Source organism: Diabrotica undecimpunctata, chromosome 4 (genome assembly GCF_040954645.1).
Source record: "Diabrotica undecimpunctata isolate CICGRU chromosome 4, icDiaUnde3, whole genome shotgun sequence".
In the NCBI taxonomy this organism is placed as follows: Eukaryota; Metazoa; Arthropoda; class Insecta; order Coleoptera; family Chrysomelidae; genus Diabrotica; species Diabrotica undecimpunctata.
In genome coordinates this window covers 13,968,538-13,994,269 of record NC_092806.1, presented here as the reverse complement: position 1 = coordinate 13,994,269, position 25,732 = coordinate 13,968,538, and the positions used below count along the sequence as shown (strand labels likewise).

General features: G+C 32.3%; 1 protein-coding gene across 5 annotated transcripts in view; it reads left to right on the top strand.

Annotated features, from left to right (window-relative positions):
- LOC140439213 (GTPase-activating Rap/Ran-GAP domain-like protein 3) overlaps positions 1–25,732 on the top strand; it is a 685,378-nt gene that overhangs the window by 562,317 nt on the left and 97,329 nt on the right. For all 5 annotated transcript variants that reach the window (XM_072528978.1, XM_072528977.1, XM_072528979.1 and 2 more), the window contains 3 exons: positions 6,477–6,595; positions 15,495–15,729; positions 20,203–20,301. In XM_072528978.1, coding sequence (XP_072385079.1) covers positions 6,477–6,595; positions 15,495–15,729; positions 20,203–20,301 — 453 coding nt within the window. The remainder of the gene's footprint in view (positions 1–6,476; positions 6,596–15,494; positions 15,730–20,202; positions 20,302–25,732) is intronic.

Sequence of the window (25,732 nt, the reverse complement as noted above, 5' to 3'; positions counted from 1 at the left end):
GGACCCCAAAAAAGATGCAAAAAAGTTTACCACTTTTACCCCTGGGCTTCCCCCTAAAACCCTCCTCGCAGGGGGGTGAAAACGCAAAAAAATCGATTTAGCAAGAATCTGTACACTGTAGAAAAAAATGTTTTAAATAAAAAATGTAGCTGAGATAATTTTAAATAAAAATGTTTATAAGTATTTCTCTTTACAATAAACCGTTCTCTCTCTTAAGAACACCCACCAAACGGTATTTTGTTATTTGAATATCTTCTAATAAATAGGCCAACTCTGGTTATCCTTTACATTTTCCATTAGAACTTCAGTTGTAACGATCCGTTTCCGTTCGTTACTGAAGGAGCTGCAATTTGTGTCATTGCCTCTTTTGGTTAAGTTACCCAATTTAATTTGGTATCTCAGTTGAAATGTATTTATTTTTTAATATGTTCTCTTTATTTTAATTACAGTTCGTCCCAAACCCTTCTTTCAGTGCGTCACTAATTTTGACGTCATATAGGATTTTAAGAAAGTCGAGAATTATTGCATGACATTTTAGTTAAATCTGACAGTTGCAGGATCGTAATCGGCTAAATGTGAAAAGGTTATTTTTTTTTAAACGTGGAGTAAAAACTTTAATATTTCAATGTTTTTTTAAAATTTACATATTAAAGGTCCCGTCCTGTATAAAATTTTTTATTAATTATTAATTATAAAACTTACTTCACGAACGGCAGAAACGAGTAATAAAGTTGTCCCAGTCTCTTTTTCTAATTGAAAATAATTTAATAATTTTAATATTAGTCATTGTTCATTCTCGGTATATCTCGGCATATTTAAAATATTTTTATGACAATAAATACAAAATTAAATTTTCACTGTAAAACGTCTGAAACTACTAACCTGGAATAACAATTATCATTTTATCAGTTGACATTGTGAAAGTACTGTCACTAATCTGCGTCAAATTATATTTATGCGCATCATTGATTGAATATCTATTTAGCGTATTCTAAACTCCAACCAATTATACATCCGTAATTAGAATTCGCTTTAATATGCAAATACCCGTGAACGATACATAATTTTCTAACTTCTATGTATAATAATCACAGACACGTTTTTTTCTGTCACTTCTAGCTTAATGTGTTAGAGACAATTCGATCAACTATGACGCACTGAAAGAAGGGTTTGGGACGAACTATACATACTTTCACTTTTCACAGTTTTACTTTATTCTTCGTCTCTCATTCGATCCGAATGTCATTGTTACTGTATTATAGGGTTCAAGATTTGACTGGTGCACAAGGCAAAATCTTCCAAAATTAAGACTCGTACTTCTCGCTAATTAAGTCTTCTTCTTTTTCTTTGTGTGCCTCTTCCTTTAGGGACATTAGTGATATTCACGGACCATTGTACTTTTTCAGCAGCAGTTCTGAAGAGTTCTGTTGTTGATTTTCCACTCCACTGCTTTAATTTTTTTAACCAGGACATGCATCATATCCCCAGTCCTCTTTTTTCTTTCACATTTCCTTGTATAACCAATTGTATCAACTCATATTTTTCATTTCTTAGTATGTGGCCAAAGTAGCTCATTTTTCTTTCCTTTATAGTATTGAGAATTTCTTTTTCTTTTTTATCTTTTTTAGTGTTTTCGTGTTTCGATAACACCACTTCTCAAAGTTGATTGTGAATGTCAAATCAATGTTCAATAAAATTTATATCAGCTCGACCTATAAAAGTTTTTGTAATTTGCCGGGAATAAACTCAGTTTTTATAAAGGTGTTAAATAAATTAACGTGGCGCGATTTTTGTCATTTTTTACGATTCACGTGAGATCAATAAAATTGAGCACTTTTATGATCAGTTATAGTAAAATTTCCATTTTTAGAGATCAATCTTAAACATGTACCTAACATAAAATTGCAATTTTGAGTTGTGGTATCAAATATGAGGCATTTGAAATATGAATAAAAAACGCAGATTTAATGTTTTACATGACAAACGATCACACGTCACGGGAAATTCATTTAAGAAGACAATTTTGGGTGTAGTTTATTGCAGAAATTTTGCTCTTTTGAAAAGTGTAATTGAGAAAAAAAGTTTTAAATGTTTTATATCGTTTGTTGTGTGAAAGTTTTATACAGTGTTTTTTAAGCATATTTCAAATGTCTCACATTTGTTGCCAGAACTGAAAACTAAAATGTCATCCGATAGGTTTTAAAGATTAGGCTCTATTCTTCGTTCACAAATTGTTGAGAGCACGAAATATGCCTCAAACTCATAAAACGGTCGTAAATCATAGGCGTTCCTAAGGTGTTTATTCATTAAATAATAATATAATGTTTTAATACTGTTATATATAATATTGATAATATTTTAATACTAATATATTTAGCAAAAAAACAATTAAAACTTTCACGACTAATGTTGGTTATTATATTATATTAATAAAAATAAGAATTTAACCATTAACAATTTTGTAAATAAGAATACCTTATCTCTTTGGATATTTCAATACTAATCTTCGCGTTTAATCACTTTACTAGAAAACCTGGAATTCATATCCGAAGGTACTATTCGTTGCAAGATAATTAAGATGGAATTCCCCAGATTTTTAATAATATAATTATATTCGAAACTTAACTTGAAAGGGTAAAGTTATTACGAACGAAAACAATTTTTTTGTTTAGTACGTTTTTGATCGCATGTAATTTACGGCTCGTCGGTGTTTCCGCGTCTACGGCAGTAATTAGCGTCTCGAATATTTCTTTTGCGAATTATATGCAGTGCGTGAGTGATTTTTTATTCCATATACCTACGAACATATACGTACCTTTCGCTCGTGCTCGTTTTGTTGGATTGTTTGTGATGGCTTCATCATCAAGTTTTACACCGGTACTGTTGCGTACAGTCAGTAAGTCTGTCTATTCACCAAGAGAGAAGACTATTGTCCTGAATGTTCACGATGCTCTGGTTTCTCAGAATCCCACAAACACTGTTCGCAACATAGTCGAAAGTTGTGCCAACATGACTGGCGTAGGAGAGTCAACTTTATATAGGTTCCTATCAGAAAGAAAAAAACACGGTATAGCTAACCCAAACACAAACGAACACATAAAGAGAGGGAAAAAGCCTATTGAAATTGATGAATTTGCCAAAAATGGTATTCGAAGGAAAATTCATGGATTTTTTTTTCAAAAAAGAAATACCAAACCTAAACAAAATTTTACAAGAAGTTAGAGGCGACCCGGATTTGCCTCATATCGGACGAACTAAATTGTGGCAAGTTTTAAAAGAATTAAATTTCCGGTGAGAGAAATCAGACCGAAAATCACTTTTGATTAACCGGGAGGAGAAGATGATGTTGGAGAAGAAATTATCTAAGATTCATACGAAAATTCCGGGCTGAAGAAAGGCCCATTTTCTACCAGGATGAAACGTGGGTAAACTCAGGTCATACTCTAAAAAAAATTTGGTCAGATAAAAATATATTAAGCTCCAGGCAAGCCTTTATGGAAGGTTGATCTACTGGTATTTCCTCACCTTCTGGTAAAGGCAGTAGATTAATAATTTCTCACATTGGCAGTGAAAAAGGATTTGTTAAGCATGATTTGTTGGAATTTCATTACAAAAGCACAAAAGACTATCACGAGGAGATGACAGCTGATGTTTTCGAAGAGTATTTTGAGCAAATGATTGAACACATACCACCAAATTCAATTATAGTATTCTTATAGTATCATTCACGACTAGTAGAAAGACTTCTAACGAATGCGTGGAAGAAACAGGATATTTTTGACTGGCTGCAGAATAAGTATCTGCCTTACGAAGATGGAATGGTAAAAGCAGAACTTTTAAAAATTGCCCGGCAACACAAATCTAAGTTCAAGAAATACGTAGTTGACAAAATGGCGGAAAGGCGAAACATCACAGTCTTTAGACTTCCACCCTACCACTGCGAAATAAATCCAATTGAACTCATTTGGCACAAATGAAAAGTTATGTGGCTAGAAAAAATACGTCATATAAAATACAAGTTGTACGTGAATTGTTATACGAGTCTTTATAACATATTACAAAACAAAACTGGAAAGATGCAGTAAGACATGTAATAGAAGAAGAACAAAAAATGTGGGATCTTGATAACATAATTGATGCGACCGTAGAGATTATTAACCTAATTATTAACCCTCAAGACGACTCGGATTCCGAAGTTGATCCTATTTATTTTTAATTTGAATAGTTTTCTAATCGTAATTATATAAGGTACGTAATAGTAGTTGTAATCGTAAGGTATTAAAGGGGAAAGGCGCAAAATGTCGCCTGTCAAAATGTTCAATGTGTTTTAAATGTATCCATTTTTTTTTCAGATCCTGAGAAAACTAAAAAGCATTTTTGAAAAATTTAAAAGCAGAATGAAATATTTTTTAGAATAAATAAAAAGTTTCTTTTGCATGCGATATTTTCAATTAAAAATTATACTATATTTCTCTTTTATTTTCACCCTTGTTTAATAACATATTAAAATAAATACTGTAGAAGTGTTCAGGGACTTTCTGCCCTGAGTAATAATGTAATCTTTCATTCTGCGTTTAAATTTTTCAAAAATATTTATTAGTTTTCTCCGGATTCGAAAATAATGAATACATTTAAAACACATTGGAAATTTTGCCAGGCGACATTTGGCGCCTTTTTCCTTAATTAAATAAATGTATCTTTTACAAATGGCAAGAAACTTTTTATTTTTGAATAAAATAAATAAGTTTTATTAAAAAATACAATTTACATAAGTACAATTTAAAAAATTAATTTATTTAGTTCAAATAAATGTTTCAATCATATACTCTACGACACTGGTCGTTCATCTGTAACCATTCAAAATACCCCCGTAATAGGATTATAAGGTATTGTATTCCTTCAGATATAAGGTGGGTTAGTCGAAAACGTCTTAAACCGTCAGTTTTAGGTTGGTTTTTACTATTATATCGTATTACCTATCCTCTCTGTATTTCAGTTTTCTAATTAGGGTTAAACTTGTAGTGAGCTATCAACAAATTGTGAACCGGGTATAGTAATCGAAACTTCATAGTGGCCAATCAATGAAAGGGATAAGTTGTATTGATCTCGTGAGAATAAAAAAAAATGGCAAAAATCGTGGCACGTTTATTTATTTAACACCTGTATAAAATCTGAGTTTATTTGTAGCAAATTACAAAAACTTCATACGAAAGCTGAACTCTTTACATTTAAAACACATCTTGATTTTTGTCGATAAGTAACTTGTATCAATAGATATCGAATTTTTACCGTCGAGCTGACACAAAATTTTATTGAACATTGATTTCGCGTGCGTCACTAAAATGCAAAGTCGACTGTCGCTTCAAGCGTTCTTTCTAAGATAACGGTTAATATTCGCTCCGTGCGTGACTGACGCGACACCTACCGCCTTCATCTGACAGTTTTGGACCTACCAATTTTCAGGTTAAACATATGACATATGTTTGACATTGTTAAATACATGCGAAATTGACAATTATTAATAATTATTAACTTTTTAATTATATTTTTTCAGTTTATGTACAACATAAATGTAGTATTAAAATCTGGGTTTCTCAAAATTCATCATAATATACCTTTTCAACCACAAACGGAAAAGAAAGGAAAAAATCTAGTACTGGCAAATCAAGTTTTTCACGTGAAAGAGTATATATTTAAAAACAGTAATAGTAAAAGTTATGATATAAAAACTAAAGTCATCAGGCACTCTGCAGTTAGCTTGAAGCCTTATAAAATATCATTTAAGGTAAATTATTTAAATTTTTTCTATTTCAATTGCATAAAAATGAAGTTATGTGATATTAACTTTTTCCTATTAATAGCACGGATCCATCTTTTTCTTTTCTCTAATTTATATGTAATCTTTGGGAACCTATAAAAACTACACTTACTATTTTTGCTATTATTAGCACAATTAAATACGCAATATGTATTTGCACACATTTTTGATAAAATTTATGCGTAAAAAGGTAGGTCCAATTGTGTCATATTTCGCCGCTACGCACGCTGGCATCGTTTCAAAGTACCCCTACCATGGTCACGCACGGAGCGAATAAACATTTTTGTTTAAAATTATCTCAGCTACATTTTTTATTTGAAACATTTTTTTCTACGGTATACAGATTCTTGGTAAATTGATTTTTTTTGCGTGTTTCCGCAAAAAGTAAAGTGGTAAACTTTTTTGCATCTTTTTTGGGGTCCAAAAATTAATATTCTCGGCAAAATTTAGCTTGTTCGTACGATTTTTAGAGGTTCAGTGGCATTTTCGTCTCTGACGATAACAAACTGTCGGACAAAACTGAGCAGCAATGCTCTTGGTTTGCGAAAGACCTTGCGGCCATACGGTACCTTGGGATATTGTAATTTGGAATCATTTTTTCATAATTTTCATAATTCTTTCGATTAATATATAACTAACCAATGTCTTTTTTTTGCAGTACACCAGAATTACGTTGGACTGGATAACGACAAATCACCATTTTTTCTTAGTATAGTACTGAACGAAGATACGAATACCTGTGTGCCTCTATGTCGAGCAATTTTGTTCAAAAAAACTGTAAGTACGTTATGATTTAAAACGCTAAAAGCTAACAAAATATAGTAACAACGTCTTGTTTTAAAATAGCGGTAAAAATTTTATTTCTTTTTTTAAGAAATGATTAGTGTCTATATTTTATATATTGTAACGATAAGACTACCAAAGAGAATTGAATACTATTATAAAAATAATACCTCAATCAACCATAGGAGCTTATCGTCTATGCTTCGCATAGCTCAGTATCTCAAGTGTGAGTTCGTCTTATCTTAAACTAGAAATCAAACCATAAACCCTTAGCTGATAGCAAATAAAACAATTTTTAAATAATCATATTTATAAAAAATAGGAAACAATCAAGCCTGCCAATGCTTTACAATGAATACAATGTAGATGATACTTATGGCATCGATGGCATCAATGGGCTGTTTGATGGCCAAGAAGAGTTTAATTTCCTTGCCATTTTACAAAATTACAATTAAATAAATAGCAGATGGCCAGGATAAAATGAAATATAATTATTATTACTTAGTTAAACTCTGTTAAGATTCCTACATGCATATAATCGAAAAACGTGCTTTCGAATGAAGTGAAGTTACGAATGTTGAAAATGCTGTCAGAATTATAGTATATATATATATATATATATATATATATATATATATATATATATATATTACAATGAACGTACTCGCCCCAAGAGAATTCTGCAGACCATAAAATAAAGCTTATTATAATTTTTACCTGCTTTTATAAATTTTAATTATAGACAAAAAACATATCCCACTATGTCAGAAAAGCTGATTGGCAGAAAATAAGTGGGAGACTGAAATGAAGTTGAAACATATGTCATAGGATATATGCCTATGATGGAATTAGCTCTTCTGTCAACATTGACCAGAATATTTAGTCTACCGGACAGAGAAAGAGAAGGCAAATATTTATATTTATTCTACAGGACAGAAGGAGAGAGAAAAAAAAGACAGAGGGCGTCAACTACTTTTTGAAGAAAAAATAGTAAAAATGAATCTGAAGGCAAAGGAATTAATAAATTAATAGAGAAATTAAAATAAAATAATTATTTAAATATAAATTAATAAAGATGTGACGTTTATAAGGTTACAATATGAGTAATAATATAAATTAAACCATGTAAAACGTTATATGTTCAAATGATATTAAACATTTTATATGTACGCTATAATATTCTGATTTCATGATGTCATTTCTTGAGGTTATTTTGATGATAAACGAACCGAAGTTTATTATTTCGCTGTTAGTTCGCTAGCGGTTCATTAAGGCTATTCGGAAGCTTTGAAGATTATTAATAAGTTTATCTGTTCTGTTTGTGAATAATAAAGCAAATGGTGCATAAATTATGCCTTAAAAAACATGACCTATTTACGTTGGCTAATTTTTTTAGAGAAAGTACGGTGTATTTATAAAAAGTATTATAGAATTTGTGGAATAGAATAAAATATGTGGAATTCTACAGGGTGATTGATAACTAAGTGGTATCGCATACATACAATTTTTTTAATTAGACCCTCTATATATATTTTCAAATTTGTATTCTTCTCATAATTCTTGTTTTTATAGTATTGGGTTTTGTATTACTATTATACAGAGTATTTAACAAGTCATGACCATTTTTCACCATGTATATAAAGAAGTAATGCATAAACAATTATTTATTTTATATAATAAAGTAAACAATATATTGTAGTTGTTAAATTAGGTTTATTTGAAATCATTGACAAAACTTTGTATACAGGGTGAACTACAAAACAAAATTACGATTTTCTCAATTTTTTTAAATAGATCATTCTATGTTTTATTTTTTAGAAATATTGTATTTATGATACTCTTTAATTTTTATATAGCATTCTCTATACCTAGACTCATACTTTCCGAGATATTTTTAGTTTTCTTCAAATTTCGAAAATACAGTCAATTTTTGTAACAAGAACAAAATTATTTTTATTCAATAAGTAACTAACAAAAAATATAAACCATAACAATATGCAATGAATGTATCTATTAATGTAACTAATTAATGTAAGAATTATGGAAATATCATATTTGCTTAAAGAAATACAAGATTCCTAAAATATTATATTTTCTTAATCAAATTCAAGATTCCTACAAGATAATATGTTTTGTATAATAATATAAGAATATTATGGATGTAGGAATAGGACAATTGAGAACTCGTTTCTGGCTACAAAATTGAACCAAAGTTTGTCTTTCACAAACCCTACAAAATCGAAATAAGACGTTATAGGGAGACAAACGTGGCAAATTCCTATTGCATATACACCGATGACTCCAAAATGGAAAAAGGCTCAGGATGCGGGATATACTCCAGACCACTGAACCTAAGAATAAAGTGGGATATGAACAGAAATTCCAGCGTAGTTCAGACAGAACTGGCTGGTATCTCCATAGGCGCAAAAGAGATAACCCAAAACGGTATAGCCGGAAAAACTATAATAATCTGCACAGATAGAAAACAAGCGCTACTAACCTTGAATAGACCACGTGTCACATCAGGGTTAGTAATGGAATGTCACGAGACACTAACTCAAGCTTTGGATGGTGATGCCATCATCCTGAGGTGGATTAAAGGACACGATAGGAATAAAGACAACCGGATTGCTAACCAATTGGCTAGAAAGGCGACAGGCCTAAGATTCTTAGGACCTGGGGATCTTTTTAGTTGGTCAACTACAACAATCGCGGAAATTGTCAAATGTTACTCCCAAAAGCAAACCGTAAAAAGATGGGAAGAGGGGAAAATGATGTAGACTTGCCAGGGTAATACATCCACACACTGGGGCTAGTAGACACACCTCTATGTAGGAAGTGTGAACGAGAAGACAAAACTGTGGAGCATGTTCTATGTGAATGTCCGGAGTTATCGTTAATACGAAAGTACGAGTTCGACGAATCCTGGCTCACACCTGGCCATATAAGGGAGATGTCTCCTGGTGACTTGCCCACCTTCCTAGAAATGGTAGGATGGACAATGAGCTAAGGACGACAGCTCCCTGGGAGGAAGCTCCCTACAGATACAGATAACAATATTATTTTTATTCAATAAATAACTCACACAAAACAATTGTAACAATTGTTTGTGTGTAACACAATGTAACAACTTTTAGATTGTTATACCAACAGTATTCTAAGTCAAGAATTTTTAATAAAACATTTCTAACTGTCGATTATGACGAGCAGTTATTAGTAAGTAAAATGCCATTTGTGTCAGTTACAAAGGTAAAATGATAAAAAAATGATAGTTTTCATATTAATAAACCTTAAACGGTAGGCTTTGAAAATAACAGTTTTCATATTATCTTTTTAATCGGTTTGCGGGGCTTGTTTTTATTATTAAAAATTAATTTTTCTGTAAAAGAGTTAACAGATATGATCTGGGTATTACTAGAAAGTTTGAGATTGCTTTCTTGCATCCAGAAGATATCACGAGCGATATCCTGAAGGGAGGAGGCCAAACGCAAGAGCTTTAAAAAATTAATGGATCGTTTTGTTCGCACTGGGTCAGGTGTATATGAAAAAAAAAAGAAAGAAGCAAAACTGTTCTAAGTAAAGACACGGAATATGATGTACTGATAGCTACTACTGAAGATTCTCACATGAGCACTCGTAAAAATTTAAGTCAACATGACATTCAAGTCAAACTTCTGCAAAAATCCTTCGTAAACATAAATTTCATCCTTACCGCATGCAGTTACATCAAGAATTGACAGTCGATGAATATCAATGTAGATTAGCTTTTTGTCAATGGTCTCATTAGTAAGTGTAAAGAGGCCGATTTTTTTTCCGACTATGTGCTTTTTGGAGATGAGGCTACATTTCACAAAAATGGAACGGTGAATCGGCATAATTTTTATTACTATGCATCAAGCAATCCCTATTTTGTTAATACTCATAGTCAAACTAGGTGGTCTATAAATGTTTGGGCTGGTATTGTTGGCGATTATGTGATTCGCCCAAATTTTTTTGACGGTCGTGTAAATGATGCCATATATATGGATTTTCTAAATAATCATTTGCCAATACTGCTACAAAATGTACCGCTTAATATTCGACAACGAATGTAGTTTTTACACGACGGTGCTTCAGTTCACCAAACTGCTTCTATTCACAATCATCTAAATAATACCTATCCTGGGAGGGGGATAGGCAGAGGAGGACCAACTGTTTGGCCACCGCGATCACCAGAATTATCCAAAATTGATTTTTTCATGTGGGGCTATATAAAATATCTTGTATACCAGAAGCCTCCTAAAAGAAAAATATAATAAGAGAAGCTTTTAATAAAATTGACTTACAAATGTTAGGAAATGTGGATCGGTCATTTGAATATCGGTTACAAATTTGTATAGACGTTGAAGGTGAAAATTTTGAACATTTACTTTAGACTTATTTCCTTAATATCACATTAATTGTTACATTCATTACATAATATTATGGTTTATATTTTTTGTAAGTTACTTATTGAATAAAAATAGTTTTGTTATATTATCACTCAATACTCAATACTTATTTCTCCGTACAAAATTTAATGTATTTCTGAAATTTGAAGAAAACTAAAAATATCTTGGAAAATATAATAAGTTTAGGTATAGGGAATGCCATATAAAAATGAAAGAGATAAATACAATATTTTAAAAAATAAAATACAGGGTGATTAATTTAAAAAAATTGAAAAAATCGTAATTTTGTTTTGATTTCAATTAAACTTTATTTAAAAACTATAATATATTGTTTACTTTGTTATATAAAATAAATAATTGTTTATACAATATTTTTGTATATACATGGTGTTAATTTCGTAGGGATTTCGAAATAAAAATGATCATAACTTGCAAATACACTTTATAGTAGATCTTTCTTTCTTTCTTTCTCCCCTTCCTTTTACCCTAACAGGGTGTCGGATTTGGGCTAGCTATTTTAATTTCCATTTACCCACCTCTTCCATTCTTTTCTGTTTCCTGCCATTATTTTCAATTCCTCGAGTGATTTTTGTTTAAGTTTTCCCGCCTCTACTACTTGCTGTATCCATTTTTTTCTTGGTCTGCCTCTTTTTCTTTTTCCGATGTTTTTTGCTTCCTAAATTTTTCTTGTTATTCTATTGGATTGCATCCTCATCAGATGCCCATACCAGTTCATTTGTCTCTTTGCTATTTTGTTCATTATCGGTTCCTGGTTGGCCATTCTCCTAATAGTCTCGTTGCTTAATCTATCCCATTTTGTCTTTCCAACTATCCTTCTTAGATGTCTCATCTCTATTGCGTTTATCCTGCTCTTATGTTTTTCCAGAATTGTCCAGTTTTCATTTGCTTAGAGCACAGTCGGTATCACTATTGTGTTATATATTTTTATTCTTGTTTCTCGTGCAAGTTCTCTTTTTCCCATTATTGGGGTTAACGCATAATGTAACTTGTTTGATTTCTTTGCTCTATTTGTTATTTCCCAGTCTATTTTTCCATCATTAGTTATTATACTTCCCAGGTATTCGTAAGTTGTTACTATTTCCAATTCTGAGTTTTTACATTTTATCTTTATTTGATTATCTTCCTTATCTCCTTTGCCGCTGATTATCATTATCTTACTTTTTTCCTCGTTTATCTCCATTTTAAGTTCTTCTATTTGTTCTACCCATATATCCATTAGTTTCTGCATTTTATTCTCGGAATCTGCTATTAGTACTATGTCGTCTGCATACATTAAGGACTCTATTGTTACCGGTTATAATCTGAGGTAACCTATTATTGTCTTTAGTTGATTAGTTCTGACTCTAGTGTTTCTTATCAACTCGTTCATTACTATTATGAATAGCAAAGGGCTGAGACTATCTCCTTGTTTAATACCTCTCTTCCAATTAAATTCTTCCGATCTTTCCCCTGTTATTTGTACCCTTCCTTTTACCTCTTTGTAAGTACTTTCTATAATTTTTATCAATGCATTTGGTACGTTAATTTTCCTCAAGCATTTCCCTATAATATGTCTTTCTATTGTATCAAATGCTGCTCTTAGGTCTATGAATGCTAATACTAGTTTTTTCCCCGTATCTATGCTTCTTTCTATTAGGTTTCTAATGATATATATGTTGTCATTTGTCTGTCTTCCCGGTCTAAATGCCATTTGTTCTTCTCCCAATACCATTTCTACTTCTTGTCTCAGTCTCGTCTCTATTATTTTCGTATATATTTTAAAGCACACCGATGACAGACATATTGCCCTATAGTTGTCGCAGTTTACATGTTCTCCTTTTTTGTATATTGGCACGATGATATTGTTCTGCCAGTCTTTAGGGATTGTTTGTTTTTCCCACGCCTCTTTATATATTTTCCATAGCCAGTTTATTCCTTCTTCTCCCATGTATTTTACCATTTCCGGTTCAATTTCATCATCTCCACCTGCCTTGCCTATTTTTATATTTGATAATCCTTGTATTACTTCTTCTCTACTTATTTGCTCTGGCTCTGTGTTTTCTTCGCCTTCATTGATTATATTGTCTTCCTTTATCACTTCGGTATCAAATTTTTTCTCATAATATTCTTTCCATACCCTAGCTATTTGTTCTGGGCTTATTTGTATTTGGTTTGAAGTATCTCTTACTGCGTTTATTTCCTTTCGTTTTCCCTGCCTTATGTGTCGTATTGTCGTCCAAAAGTTTCTATTATTTGTTATATATTCTTCCTGAAGTTCTTCTCCAAATTCTTTCCATATTTTTGTTTTTGCTTGTGTGACTGTCTTTTTTGCCAATCGTCTCTGCCTATAGTATTTTTCTTTATCTTCTTCTAATCCCGTTTCGAGGTATTTTTTCCATGCTATTTTCTTCTTTTTTATTTCTGTCTTCACTTCTTTATTCCACCACCTTGTCCTTTTTAACTGTTTATTATATTTTTTGATTCCACACACTTCAGTTGCTGTTGTCTTTAATACTTCACTGTATGTATTCCATCTTTCTTCCATTGTCCATGTTTCTTTTTGGCGCTCTATTTGTCTCAGTCTTTTGTTAGTTTCCTCCGTGTAAAATTCTCGCACACTTTTTATCTTTAGTTTGTTTACATTTACTTTCTTGTACTCTTTTCTTTCCACTTCCTCCATTTTTTCATCCTCCAGTTTTGCAGTGACCATCCTGTGTTGTGTAGACAGTTCGGGTTCCTTTTCCGTTAAGATGTTTTTTATATTTTGTTCTAGGTTTCTCGTATAGACTATATAGTCGATTGAGCTTTTCGCATTTCTCTCTTCAGCCACAAATGTATATTTGTCGTTAATGGTTTGTTCACTGAATGTGTTTCCTATTATCAGGTCATTGGTTTGGCAGAATTCCAGCATTTTAATTCCATTTCTATTTAATGTTTCTTCCCCATATTGTCCAATGCATCCTAATCCCCTGTTAATATCCTTACCTACTCTTGAATTCCAATCGCCTAAGATTACTATTTTTTCTCTTGTCTCTCTTAGTTTGTCTAATGCGTTTTGGAGTTCGTTGTAGAATTCTATCATTATCTCTTCTTCATTACCTTCTGTTGGTCTGTATATTTGTATTATTCCTATCTTGTCTTTTAGTTCTATTTGGGCTGTGATTATTCTAGATGATACTGCTTCGTAGTTTGTTATTCTTGATTCTATTCTTTTATTAACTATTATACCGACTCCTTCTTTTGCTCTGTGACCCTGTGGTACTCCGGAATAATATAGACTATATTTCTCATTGATATTGATGTGTCCTTTCCCTATCTTTTTTGTCTCGCTTATTCCCATTATTTGTACGTTCATTTTTTCCATTTCTTCCGTAGCTTCTATTTCCTTGCCGGTCAGAGATGTCACATTCCAAGTCGCTATTCCTATATGATTTGTCTTGTTAAGATGTATTTCCTTATTACTGTATTCTTCTTCTCCATTATTGGTGTTAACGTTGATTTCACGCTCCCTGGTTTTTGTATTAACATTATATCCGTTATTTATTTTATTACCGTTTTTATTTCTAATGCTAATATTTAATTTTTCCCTACCTCCATTACTAATGCTATGCCCATTTTTGATATTCCCCCTAACTATAATATTATCACTACTGTTAGTAAGCCTAATACCCATATTCCTATCACAAGTCATATTTCTAATGGTATACTTATCATTTACATTTCTAATCCTATTCCTATTACTACTTAAAACTAAACATTTATCATCATTGTCAAGTTTATTTTGTAATTCTTCTTTCTCTATTCGTTGCTTGACCTCTCCTTGGTTCTTTTTATGTTGCTCTGGTAGTTTTTTGAACTCTCTATTTCCACTACATTTATAGTAGATCAAAGCCCAATATTATAAGAACAAGAATTACAAAAGAAATATAAATATGAAAAAATATATAGGGTGTCCCATTTAAAAAATTGTATGTTTGCTGTAGCACGTAGTTATTAATCACCCTGTAGAATTCCACATATTTTGCAAGTATGGAGAATATCATTGCATACATTTTTTTCTAAATAAGTTTTTTGAATATCTTGTACTATAATGGAATTAACTTAATTTTTGTAATTCTTTTCTTAGCCATGTTATACATGAAAACACAGGAATATTAATCTGTACTTAATTCCATAAAAAATATAAAATATTGATAAATGTTATATACGAAACCATTTTGATCTAAGTATATCACTTACTAACACAGTGTTGTTTCAATCGAAATCTTGTTTACAAAGTTTCCGTTTATGAACACCTCCAAAGTCATATTTAACTGTCAAGAAATTTCCCCTCCTGATAAAATTAACAATACCCTGACTTTCAAGTTAGGTCAACCGCGTTGCCTCACTCAGTTTTAGTTAAGTTACTGAATTTCTATTAGCTCTGGAAAACTTTCGAACTTAATTTATGTTTGGTGTTTCAGGGAACCCAGAAAATATCGCTACCAATATCGCAAAATAAAGTTTTGACAGTCAAGCAGATTCTGTCGAACTTTCCAAATATGGATAAGGTTGAAAAAGGACCAAAAGAAATATTCTCACCTGATATTCAAAAAGACTTATTACTTTTAGAGGAACAAGAAGGTTCGGTGAACTTTAAGTTCGGCGTTATTTACATGAAACAGGGTCAGACTAGCGACGACGAAATATTAAGCAATGGTAAGTATAAAAAATTACTCGTGTTTTATTAGGTGAAATGCATTAAAAATTAATTTAAATATTTACAATAATACATCCTTTGCGTTGTTAAAAGCGCATATTTTTGTACAACTCGCTATATGAATCTAAGTGGCATACAACTGCGCATGCCGTATCACGGAAGCACAGTACATGCAATGTATTGCATTTGTTACAACTCTTCTTCTTCTTCTTCCTTCTCTTTATAAGCAATTCTGAATTGGCAGATTAATACCTCTATGGAAGTTTGTCACTCCATTTTTTGCGCGGTCGTCCGATACTTCTTCTGTCAATTGGTGACTTATCTCTTGCTATTTTGACGACACGGGTCACCCCATTCTGCTTATGTAGTTATTCCATTCTTTTTTTCTATTTTTATGTCCATTCATTTATACACTGTACGTTACATTTTCTTCTAATGTCTTCACTTCACTTTCGAGCTCTTAGCGTATTTCCTGTAATTCTTCTCAGTACTCTCATCTCTGACGTTTCCAGTAGTCTTTGCGATGGGGTTGTGTTGGGTCTTGTTTCTGAGGCATATGCCGTTATTGGTCTTACACTGGCTTTATAAATTCTTGACTTCATCTCAGTGTTAATATGTCTATTTCGCCTTATAGTGTTATTCAGGCATCCTGCCAGTCTATTTGCTTTTTGGACTTGATCTCTCACTTATTTGTCCAGGTTTCCATAGCTAGACAGTGTAATTCCCAGGTATTTTATTTCCATAATTTGTTCAATACTGATGCCATCAATTTCTATTTTACATTTGGTTGGTTCTTTGCTTTTGCTTTGCTTTCTAGCAGCGCTAGAAGCCTTAGGGCCACAGGTACGGGGAGTAGATAAACAATTTTGATGGGATAAAGAATTGAAACAAACGATAAAAAGAAATAAGGAAGTATATCTAAAGTTATTACAACAGGAAGACGAACAAACAAAACAACAATATAAAAAACTTGAATAAAGAAGTCAAACGAGAAGTGGTTAAAATAAATAGTGCATGGGAATGAACAAAAATGCCAATACCTAGGCAACCATATAGGAGGGACAAAGAGCTTTGAAGCCTTGAGAACTATAAAAACGATGAGAACAACGACAAAAAACCAAGTCATAATAAATAGAATACCAGAGAACACATGGGTAGAGCAGTTTGAGAACTTATTAACAGAGATAAGAGAAAGGTTTAAACAGACAAATGAACAAGTGGAAGTAAAACGAAGAATCGAAATATCAATAGAACAAGTAAAAGAAGCAGTTAAGGCAATGAAATTTAAAAAATCTCGAGGTCCAGACGGAATACATCCAGAGTTGATTAGGTATGGATCATCAAAACTATTTGAAATGATCCGAAAATTATTCGAAAGATGCCTAAACGGAAAAAAAGGTTCCAGAAGAATGAAGACAATCGTATATCTCTCCAATACCCAAGACAGTCACAAAGATGGATCCCAAAAACTATAGAGGGATCGCAGTGATTCCTAATATAGACCGACTATACTCAAAAGTACTACGAAACCTGATAGAAAATGATATTAAAGACAAACAATCCGAAGAACAAGCGGGATTTAGGGCCGGACGCTCCACTATGGATAATATTTTCACATTAAAAATTGCAATGGAAAAACGAGAAAAATCACCTCTCCTATTCAAACAACAAAGGGACTAAGACAAGGCTGCTGTCTGTCACCAACCTTATTTAAAATCTATTTGGACAGATCCTTAGTTAAATGGGTAAAAAAATGTAGAAACGTGGCAATAACGGTGGAAGAAAACAAGCTATATACACTTTTCTTTGCGGATGACCAGATAGTAATTGCCGAAGATAGCTACGATCTTAGCTATATGGTAAGAAAACTGCAAGAAGATTATAAGGTGACAGGTCTAAACATGAATATGACAAAATGTGAATATCTCTCAGTGGGAACAGATGAAATATGTGACCTAGTCTTGGAAGACGTGTAATTCAAAGGCGTGCAATCCTGCAAATATTTGGGGGTCATTTTCAACAAGAAGGGAAATAGCGCAGATGAAATCAGGAAAAGAATAAATAAGGGCAGGGCAGCGACCCGTGCCTTAAACTCTCTTCTCTGGCAAAAAATAATTCGACGAGAAACCAAAAAACACATTTACGGTAGTATAGTTCAAAGTATTACACTTTACGGTTCGGAAGTATGGGACGTCACCAAAGCTAATAGAAACAAACTTATGACAACAGAAATGGATTATCTGAGACGAAGCTGCGGTAGATCGAAACTGGAGAGAGTTAGAAACGAACAAATAAGAAACGAAATGAAAATGGAGCGAAATATCAATGATGACATAGAAAGAAAACAATTAGTCTGGTTCGGACATGTTAAAAGAATGCCAGAGTACAGATGGCCTAGAAGAGTACTGGAATTCATCCCTCCTGAAAGAAGAAAGAGGCGACCACCACGGAGAAGTTGGCGCAACGATATTGATGAAGCAATGGCGGCAAGAGACTTAGAAGAGGCCACTGTATATGACAGAAAAAGATGGAAATTGGGCGGAGAAGGGGCGACAGCCGTAATAAATCCGTCATTATATCATTATATATATATATATATATATATATATATATATATATATATATATATATATATATATATATATATATATATATATGTATATATATATATATATATATATATATATATATATATGGTTCTTTGCTGACTACTATTGTTTTATTTTTCTAAGATGAGATTGCCACATTAAATTCTTTTGATCTTATGTTAAATCTGTGGACCAGTTTTTGCAGACAATCTTGGGCTATCAATATTGCATCATCTGCGTAACAGAGTATTTTTATTTCTATGTTTCATGTTTCCCATTCTGTATCCTCTACCGTTGTTAACCATTTTTGATGATTTCATTAATGATCAAATTGAAAAGCATGGGGCTCAACGAATCCCCTTGTCTTATTTCGCTACCCATTTCTATGGGTTCTGTAAGTTGTCAATCTATTCTGACTTCCATTTTGTTGTTTTGGAAGATGTTTTCGATAGTTTTCATAATATTTAGGAGAACTTATTTATTATACAGAAGATGGATTACATCCTTAAATCTTACTCTATCAAATGCTGTCTTTAGGTCAATCAGACACAGAAATGCTAGTCTATTATACTCTAGTGATTTCTCAGTAATTTGCTTTATAACGAATATTGCATCTGTACACGATCTTCCACTACGAAAACCCTGTTGCTCATCTGCTAAATTTATCCTCTTATTTATTAGCACTTGTAAAATTTTAGTTGTAAGTTTTAGCTTAGTATTTAACAAGTTTATACCTCTGTAGTTCTCTGTTAGTTCCGTTTTCTCCGTTCTTTGACCTCTTGTGAAGCGCCGTATTTCTTTTTGCAGACCGTAAAAATCATGTTCCATTTTTTTCGAAAAGCGTTACCAGTGATAATTTTTTATTTTCCGTACAAGTGCATGTATTTCATTTTTAATTGTCTTGTTACAACTCACTACACTAAAAGAAGACCTTCTTATCAGTTGCAAAGAATGTGCTGCAAAGAGAATATGTAAATAATAAACTGATACTTTAGATACAATAATGGAATATATCATTGATACTACTGGGAAAATATGTAGTAAAAAACGGTATTCTATAAGTTAAGCCAAAATAATATCATATAAACTTTTTTAATAAAGCTTTCCTCCGGAGTTTTCACAAAACTCCAGAGGAAGACGTTGATTCCGCCCTTACAGGTGACTAGTTACTCCGGAGGCTGCTGTGATATTCATATTGTGTGACCTCAAAAACCCCGATTAACAAAATTAGAATAAAATGTTTTCTAACTTTGAATACCTAAAAATGCATAAATAAACGTATTTTAACCTTTAATTGTGGCTTATTCCCATTTAAATAGTAATTAACCTAAAAATGCACTTTTAAAATGCATTGTTTTAGTGCACTAATACAGTTTATGTTTATTTGTGATGGCATATGGTTACAAAGTTTATAGAGATTATTACGAATCGAACGCCCAAAAACCGCATTCAAATCCATCTGCGAAAACTCAATAGTAAGGCCCATTTTTATGCTTTATTTCCTCGACTATAATTAAAATTAAAAATAAAGTACGAATCTTCACCTTATTTTAGCGCAATATAAATATACTCCAGACTTTTTCTTTGGTTATTCTTGAGATACACAATATATTTGTAGAATAGGATGTACTATTAAAAAAAGAACATCTAAACACAAACACTACAATACATTTACATATTATAAGGTAAATAACGAATTACCTATAAAGATGTACTCTTGCTATAAAGTAAAATTCTTAGACTGCTGACTGCTGACGTAAGTAAACCCTGAAAAATTAGCAAGTCAAATGGTACAAACCTCTGGCGCTGTAAATAACGTTTTCGCTGATTCCTTGTATGTTTACCGGAATAATATTTGCTCAATTGTTGATTTTCTCTTTACAGAGTACGGCAGCTATAGGTTCGAACAATTCCTATCACTGCTGGGAGACAAAATCAAATTACGGGGATGGGACAAGTACAGGGGAGGGTTGGACATTAAAGGTAAGATTTTTATTAATATATATCCTTTAATTTCTAATTATTAAATAAGTTATATAACGGTTATATGTATATTATCTAACATATTTTGTTGGTTTTTATGCCAATATAGAAAATTTCATTTCTTTTATTCTTTTCTATCCGAATGAATATCGTGTATATATATATATATATATATATATATATATATATATATATATATATATATATATATATATATATATATATATATATATATATATATAGTTTGAGTTTAGTTCTTGAACCTTAATATATATTTTGTAGTGGATTTTCTTGGGCTTAGGTTCATAAAAAAATTTGATTTGATACTAAGACATTTTCATATATTTTTTCGACGTATCGGCAGGAAATCCATGCCTTTTTCAAGAAGTAATATTGACTAAAAAAACATTTTATGACAGACATAATACGGTTTAAAAGTTAAACTTTTGACTTACCAAGCATGTAAAAATTAAAATAATATTAAAAACATAGGACATACCCACTAAGTCACTACATGTAAAATGTATTTTAAATCTAATGTGTTGTTTATTGATGTTAGTTTATCGTTTAAACAATCAGTTATTTTATCATCATAGGCGTTCTGGGATTGTCTTTTTATGTGTTTTTAAATTAATTTGTACAAATTTTTGACATCTTTTCTATCATTTATTGCATTATTATTATTTTTTTTTTTATTTGTATAGACTCTAGAAGCTCTCTCTTGTTCCTGTTGGGTTCACTTTTTAGGATCTTGATTTTCTCAAAATCAAATTTATGTTTTTTTTCGTTTTCATGTTTTGTGAGGGCGGTTGAGGTTTTTTTGTCATATTTGTGGGAACGTATTCTTGAGTAGCTGACTGGTTTGTCCAATATAAACTTCATCACAATTCGAGCAGGGAATTTCATATACAACATGCGATCTTTTTAATAGAGGGGTTTTTGTTTTTAATATTGTAAAATTCTTTTTCAAAAGATTGTGCCCTTTATGAGCAACCGTAATATTATGTTTGGACAGAAGATTTGCAATTTGTTCTGATAATCCTTTTATATAGGGAAGAGACATATAGTTTTTCTTTACCGTGTTGGTTTCATTTTTATTATTGTTATTGTAAAATTTATGCAGTCGCGATTTGAAAGTGTTGTCGATAAGGTGGTGTGGGTATGAGTTAAGTGTTAGTGCTGTTTTTGCTTTTTTAATGGCCTGAGGTCTATTGATAGGATCGGATAATCTAATAGCTCTATCGGCGAGTCCGATAACTACTGATTTCTTTTGAGACAGGGGATGATGAGAGTTGAAATTCAGATATCTCGACGACCAGGTTTTTTTGGTGTATCATGAAGTAGTTATAGTGCTGTTTTCTCTATGTAAGGTCAGGTCCAGAAAATTAATTTGATAATTTTTTTCAATTTCTAATGTGAATTTTAGTTTTTGGTGAAAGTTATTGAATTCATTTAGTAAAATATCCATTTTATCCTCTGGTGCTGCGCTCAAGCAGTCATCTATATAGCGATAGAAAAAAGGTATATCGAAATCTATTTTATTTAAAACAATTTCCTCTAGATGCTCTAAAACTAATTGAGCGATGGCACTGGATATGCTAGCACCCATAGCACATCGATCTGTTTGTTGGAAGATTTTGTTTTTATATAAGAAATAGGTTGACTTTAATGTTGTTTCGACTGCTAGCAGAAATTCTTCTAGAGGGATGTCTGTGAACGCTTTGATTTCATTCCACTTTGTTTTAATAATGTCTTTCGCTAAAGCTATTGGAATATTGGTGTATAAAGATACCACATCGAGAGAAACTAATTTATAATTTGGAGGTAAATGTATATTTTTGAGTTTTAATTTCAGGTGATCAGCGTCTTTTAAATAGTGTGGATTTTTATTTATTACGTTGGAAATAATAAGTAGTTATCGGACTCGCCGATAGAGCTATTAGATTATCCGATCCTATCAATAGACAGGCCATTAAAAAAGCAAAAACAGCACTAACACTTAATTCATACCCACACCACCTTATCGACAATACCTTCAAATCGCGACTGCATAAATTTTACAATAACAATAATAACAATGAAACCAACACGGTAAAGAAAAACTATATGTCTCTTCCCTATATAAAAGGATTATCAGAACAAATTGCAAATCTTCTGTCCAAACATAATATTACGGTTGCTCATAAAGGGCACAATCTTTTGAAAAAGAATTTTACAATATTAAAAACAAAAACCCCTCTATTAAAAAGATCGCATGTTGTATATGAAATTCCCTGCTCGAATTGTGATGAAGTTTATATTGGACAAACCAGTCAGCTACTCAAGAATACGTTCCCACAAATATGACAAAAAAAACTCAACCGCCCTCACAAAACATGAAAACGAAAAAAAAACATAAATTTGATTTTGAGAAAACCAAGATCAAAATAAGTGAACCCAACAGGAACAAGAGAGAGCTTCTAGAGTCTATACAAATAAAAAAAAAATAATAATAATGCAATAAATGATAAAAAAGATGTCAAAAATTTGAACAAAATATATTTTAACTTAATTTAAAAACACATAAAAAGACAATCTCAGAACGCCTATGATGATAAAATAACTGATTGTTTAAACGATAAACTAACATCAATAAACAACACATTATATTTAAAATACATTTTACATGTAGTGAGTTAGTGGGTATGTCCTATGTTTTTAATATTATTTTAATTGTGATGTCTACTTGTTAGTATCGAATTTTTACATGCTTGGTAAGTCAAAAGTTTAACTTTTAAACCGTATTATGTCTGTCATAAAATGTTTTTTTAGTCAATATTACTTCTTGAAAAAGGCATGGATTTCCTGCCGAAACGTCGAAAAAATATATGAAAATGTCTTAGTATCAAATTAAATTTTTTTATGAACCTAAGCCCAAGAAAAACCACTAAAATATATATATATATATATATATATATATATATATATATATATATATATATACTCACTAGGCTTCCGGTTTCAATTGCGTCGATTACCACGGCGCCGGGTTTTCGATATCCTCTCTGACGTCTTCCTTAGGGCTTCCGGGGTCTTACTCTCCTAACCTTCAGATTCTGCTACACTGATCACTAATCACTACACTACTGCTACTGGAGACAGCGGGCGGTTCATTTATACCGTCGATCATGAGATGGTTTGGGTAGGGGTTGGCGCGAAGATTTCTGACGTTGGGATTTTGAGTAAAAAGCGGAGCTGACGGGATTTTCTTTATGGAACCTCTCCTTGTCGAAGGTAACCAGATGCCGCCAACTCTTTTATTGACACAATTTGGCCTTTTTTAATCCTTATTGCTTCTCGGATAATTCTTGGTTAATAGAAACGGATACGAGCTATAGTTCTGGAGTTTTTAAAATTAAGTTTGTGACCTGCATAAAGATGGTGTTGACCTAGAGATGAAATTGAATTGCGAGGAGAATTGGAATGTTTATAAATCCTATTTGGTATTCTATCATTTATTTGGCCTATATAAGATCAAAGCAGTCTGCACGAGGAATTTCATAACCTCCATATTGTTCATTTGGAATGCTGCTTTGGATTGATCAGACAAGAGATAAAAGATTTTGTTGGGGGGGGCGAATATTGTCTTTATTCCTGTTGGTTTAAGGAATTTAATTCATCTGTCGATTTTTTTAATGATACCTTTGATGTAAGCAAGAAAAACTTTCGTATAATGAGAGTCTGACTCTTTGGGTTGAGATTTAGTGGGAGATTGATGTCTGTGGATGCTCAATGTAACTTTTGCGATTAACCATTTTGGATCAGAGCTTGTTGTAAAGTAGAGAGCTGAGCGGGTCTACTTGCATCATCGCAAAGGCGTATTGATCTGTAGAAAAGAGTATTAATGACTGAATTAATTTGTGAAGGTAGATGATGAGAATTGGCATGTAAGTAACGATTGATGTGGGTTGGTTTTCGGTAAAAAAAAACGGTAGGGATAAATCAATTTCTATCTCCCTCGTAAACTAGATACTAGAATGTACTTGATTCAGATGGGTTTGAAAAGACATATTTAATTCTAAATGATGCGCACTTATATGGATCAACATGCAGCTTTCTGAATATAAAATAATTGTTTTTATATGTTTTTCGATTTTATTATTCACTAGAACTGCTACTTTATGCCTATGATTGTTTAACCTTCTTCTCTGCTGGCCGAAATAAATAATATTGCATCCTGCTTCTCATACTTAAATGTACCTGACCACCTAATTTCACTTTTCCTCAGAATAACTATTTTGAGTATCTTCATTTCATTGATTGCAGTTTTTAATTTTCTAGCCTTATAAAGAGTTCTAACGTCCCATGTAGCTATCTAATGGTATTTTTACCGATGTTAATACCCGGTGGCATATTTCACAATAAAAGAGATAACGGCATCCGGTAACCTTCGACAAGGGGACCACTCATAAAGAAGACATCGTCCGATTCTACCTCCAATTAAAGTCCTGCCGTCAGAAATGTTCGCGCCAACCCCCGCGAATCAAATCATCATCACCATCAAATGTTTTCTGCGTAAATTCTGGAATGAGACAGGGAGATCCGTTGTCCCCATTGTTGTTTAACCTGGCCTTAGAATATATCATGCGAAAAATATATCCGAAAATCAAACCAGACATAACTGCTCGGGGAGCAAAAATCATACTTGCCTTTGCTGATGACGTAGACGCTGTAGCACAATCAACATTAGAAATTAAGGATATTTTCTCGAGCTTTGAACAAGCTGCATTAAACATCGGTCTAAAAATAAATGAAGACAAAACAAAATACGTGGTCGTCTCAGATCAAGAACGACGGCGAATAAGGCAAAACATTACTATAAATGATCACAACTTCGAAGTGGTTAAAGAATTTAAATATCTAGGAGCAACAATCATAAATGACAGCAAATTAGAGCGAGAAGTTGAAACGAGAATAATGGCAGGAAACAGATCTTTCTTGGGAATGCAACATCTAATGAAGTCAAAACTTCTTTCACGATGTACAAAAATCCGGATATATAAGACCATAATACGACCAGCAGTTGCGCATGGAAGCGAAACATGGACGCTAACAAAAAGAGAAATAAATAAATTGCTGGTGTGGGAGCGTAAAATTCTTCGAATGATATATGGCCATTGCAGAGACAGCGAGACAAACGAATGGGGGGGCAGATACAATAACGAGCTAGAGTCTCTATTCGGAAAAGAAAATCTAGTCAGTTATATAAAGGCTAATAGACTCAGATGGACAGGGCATGTGATACGCAGTAACGACAATCGCCTTATAAACAATGTGTTCTGGGAAAGGCCAGAGGGAAGAAGGTCTGTAGGGCGGCCTAAAAAAAGGTGGACAGATGCAGTCAAAGAAGATCTAGAGAAAATGGGAGTGCGACAATGAGAATTACTGGCAC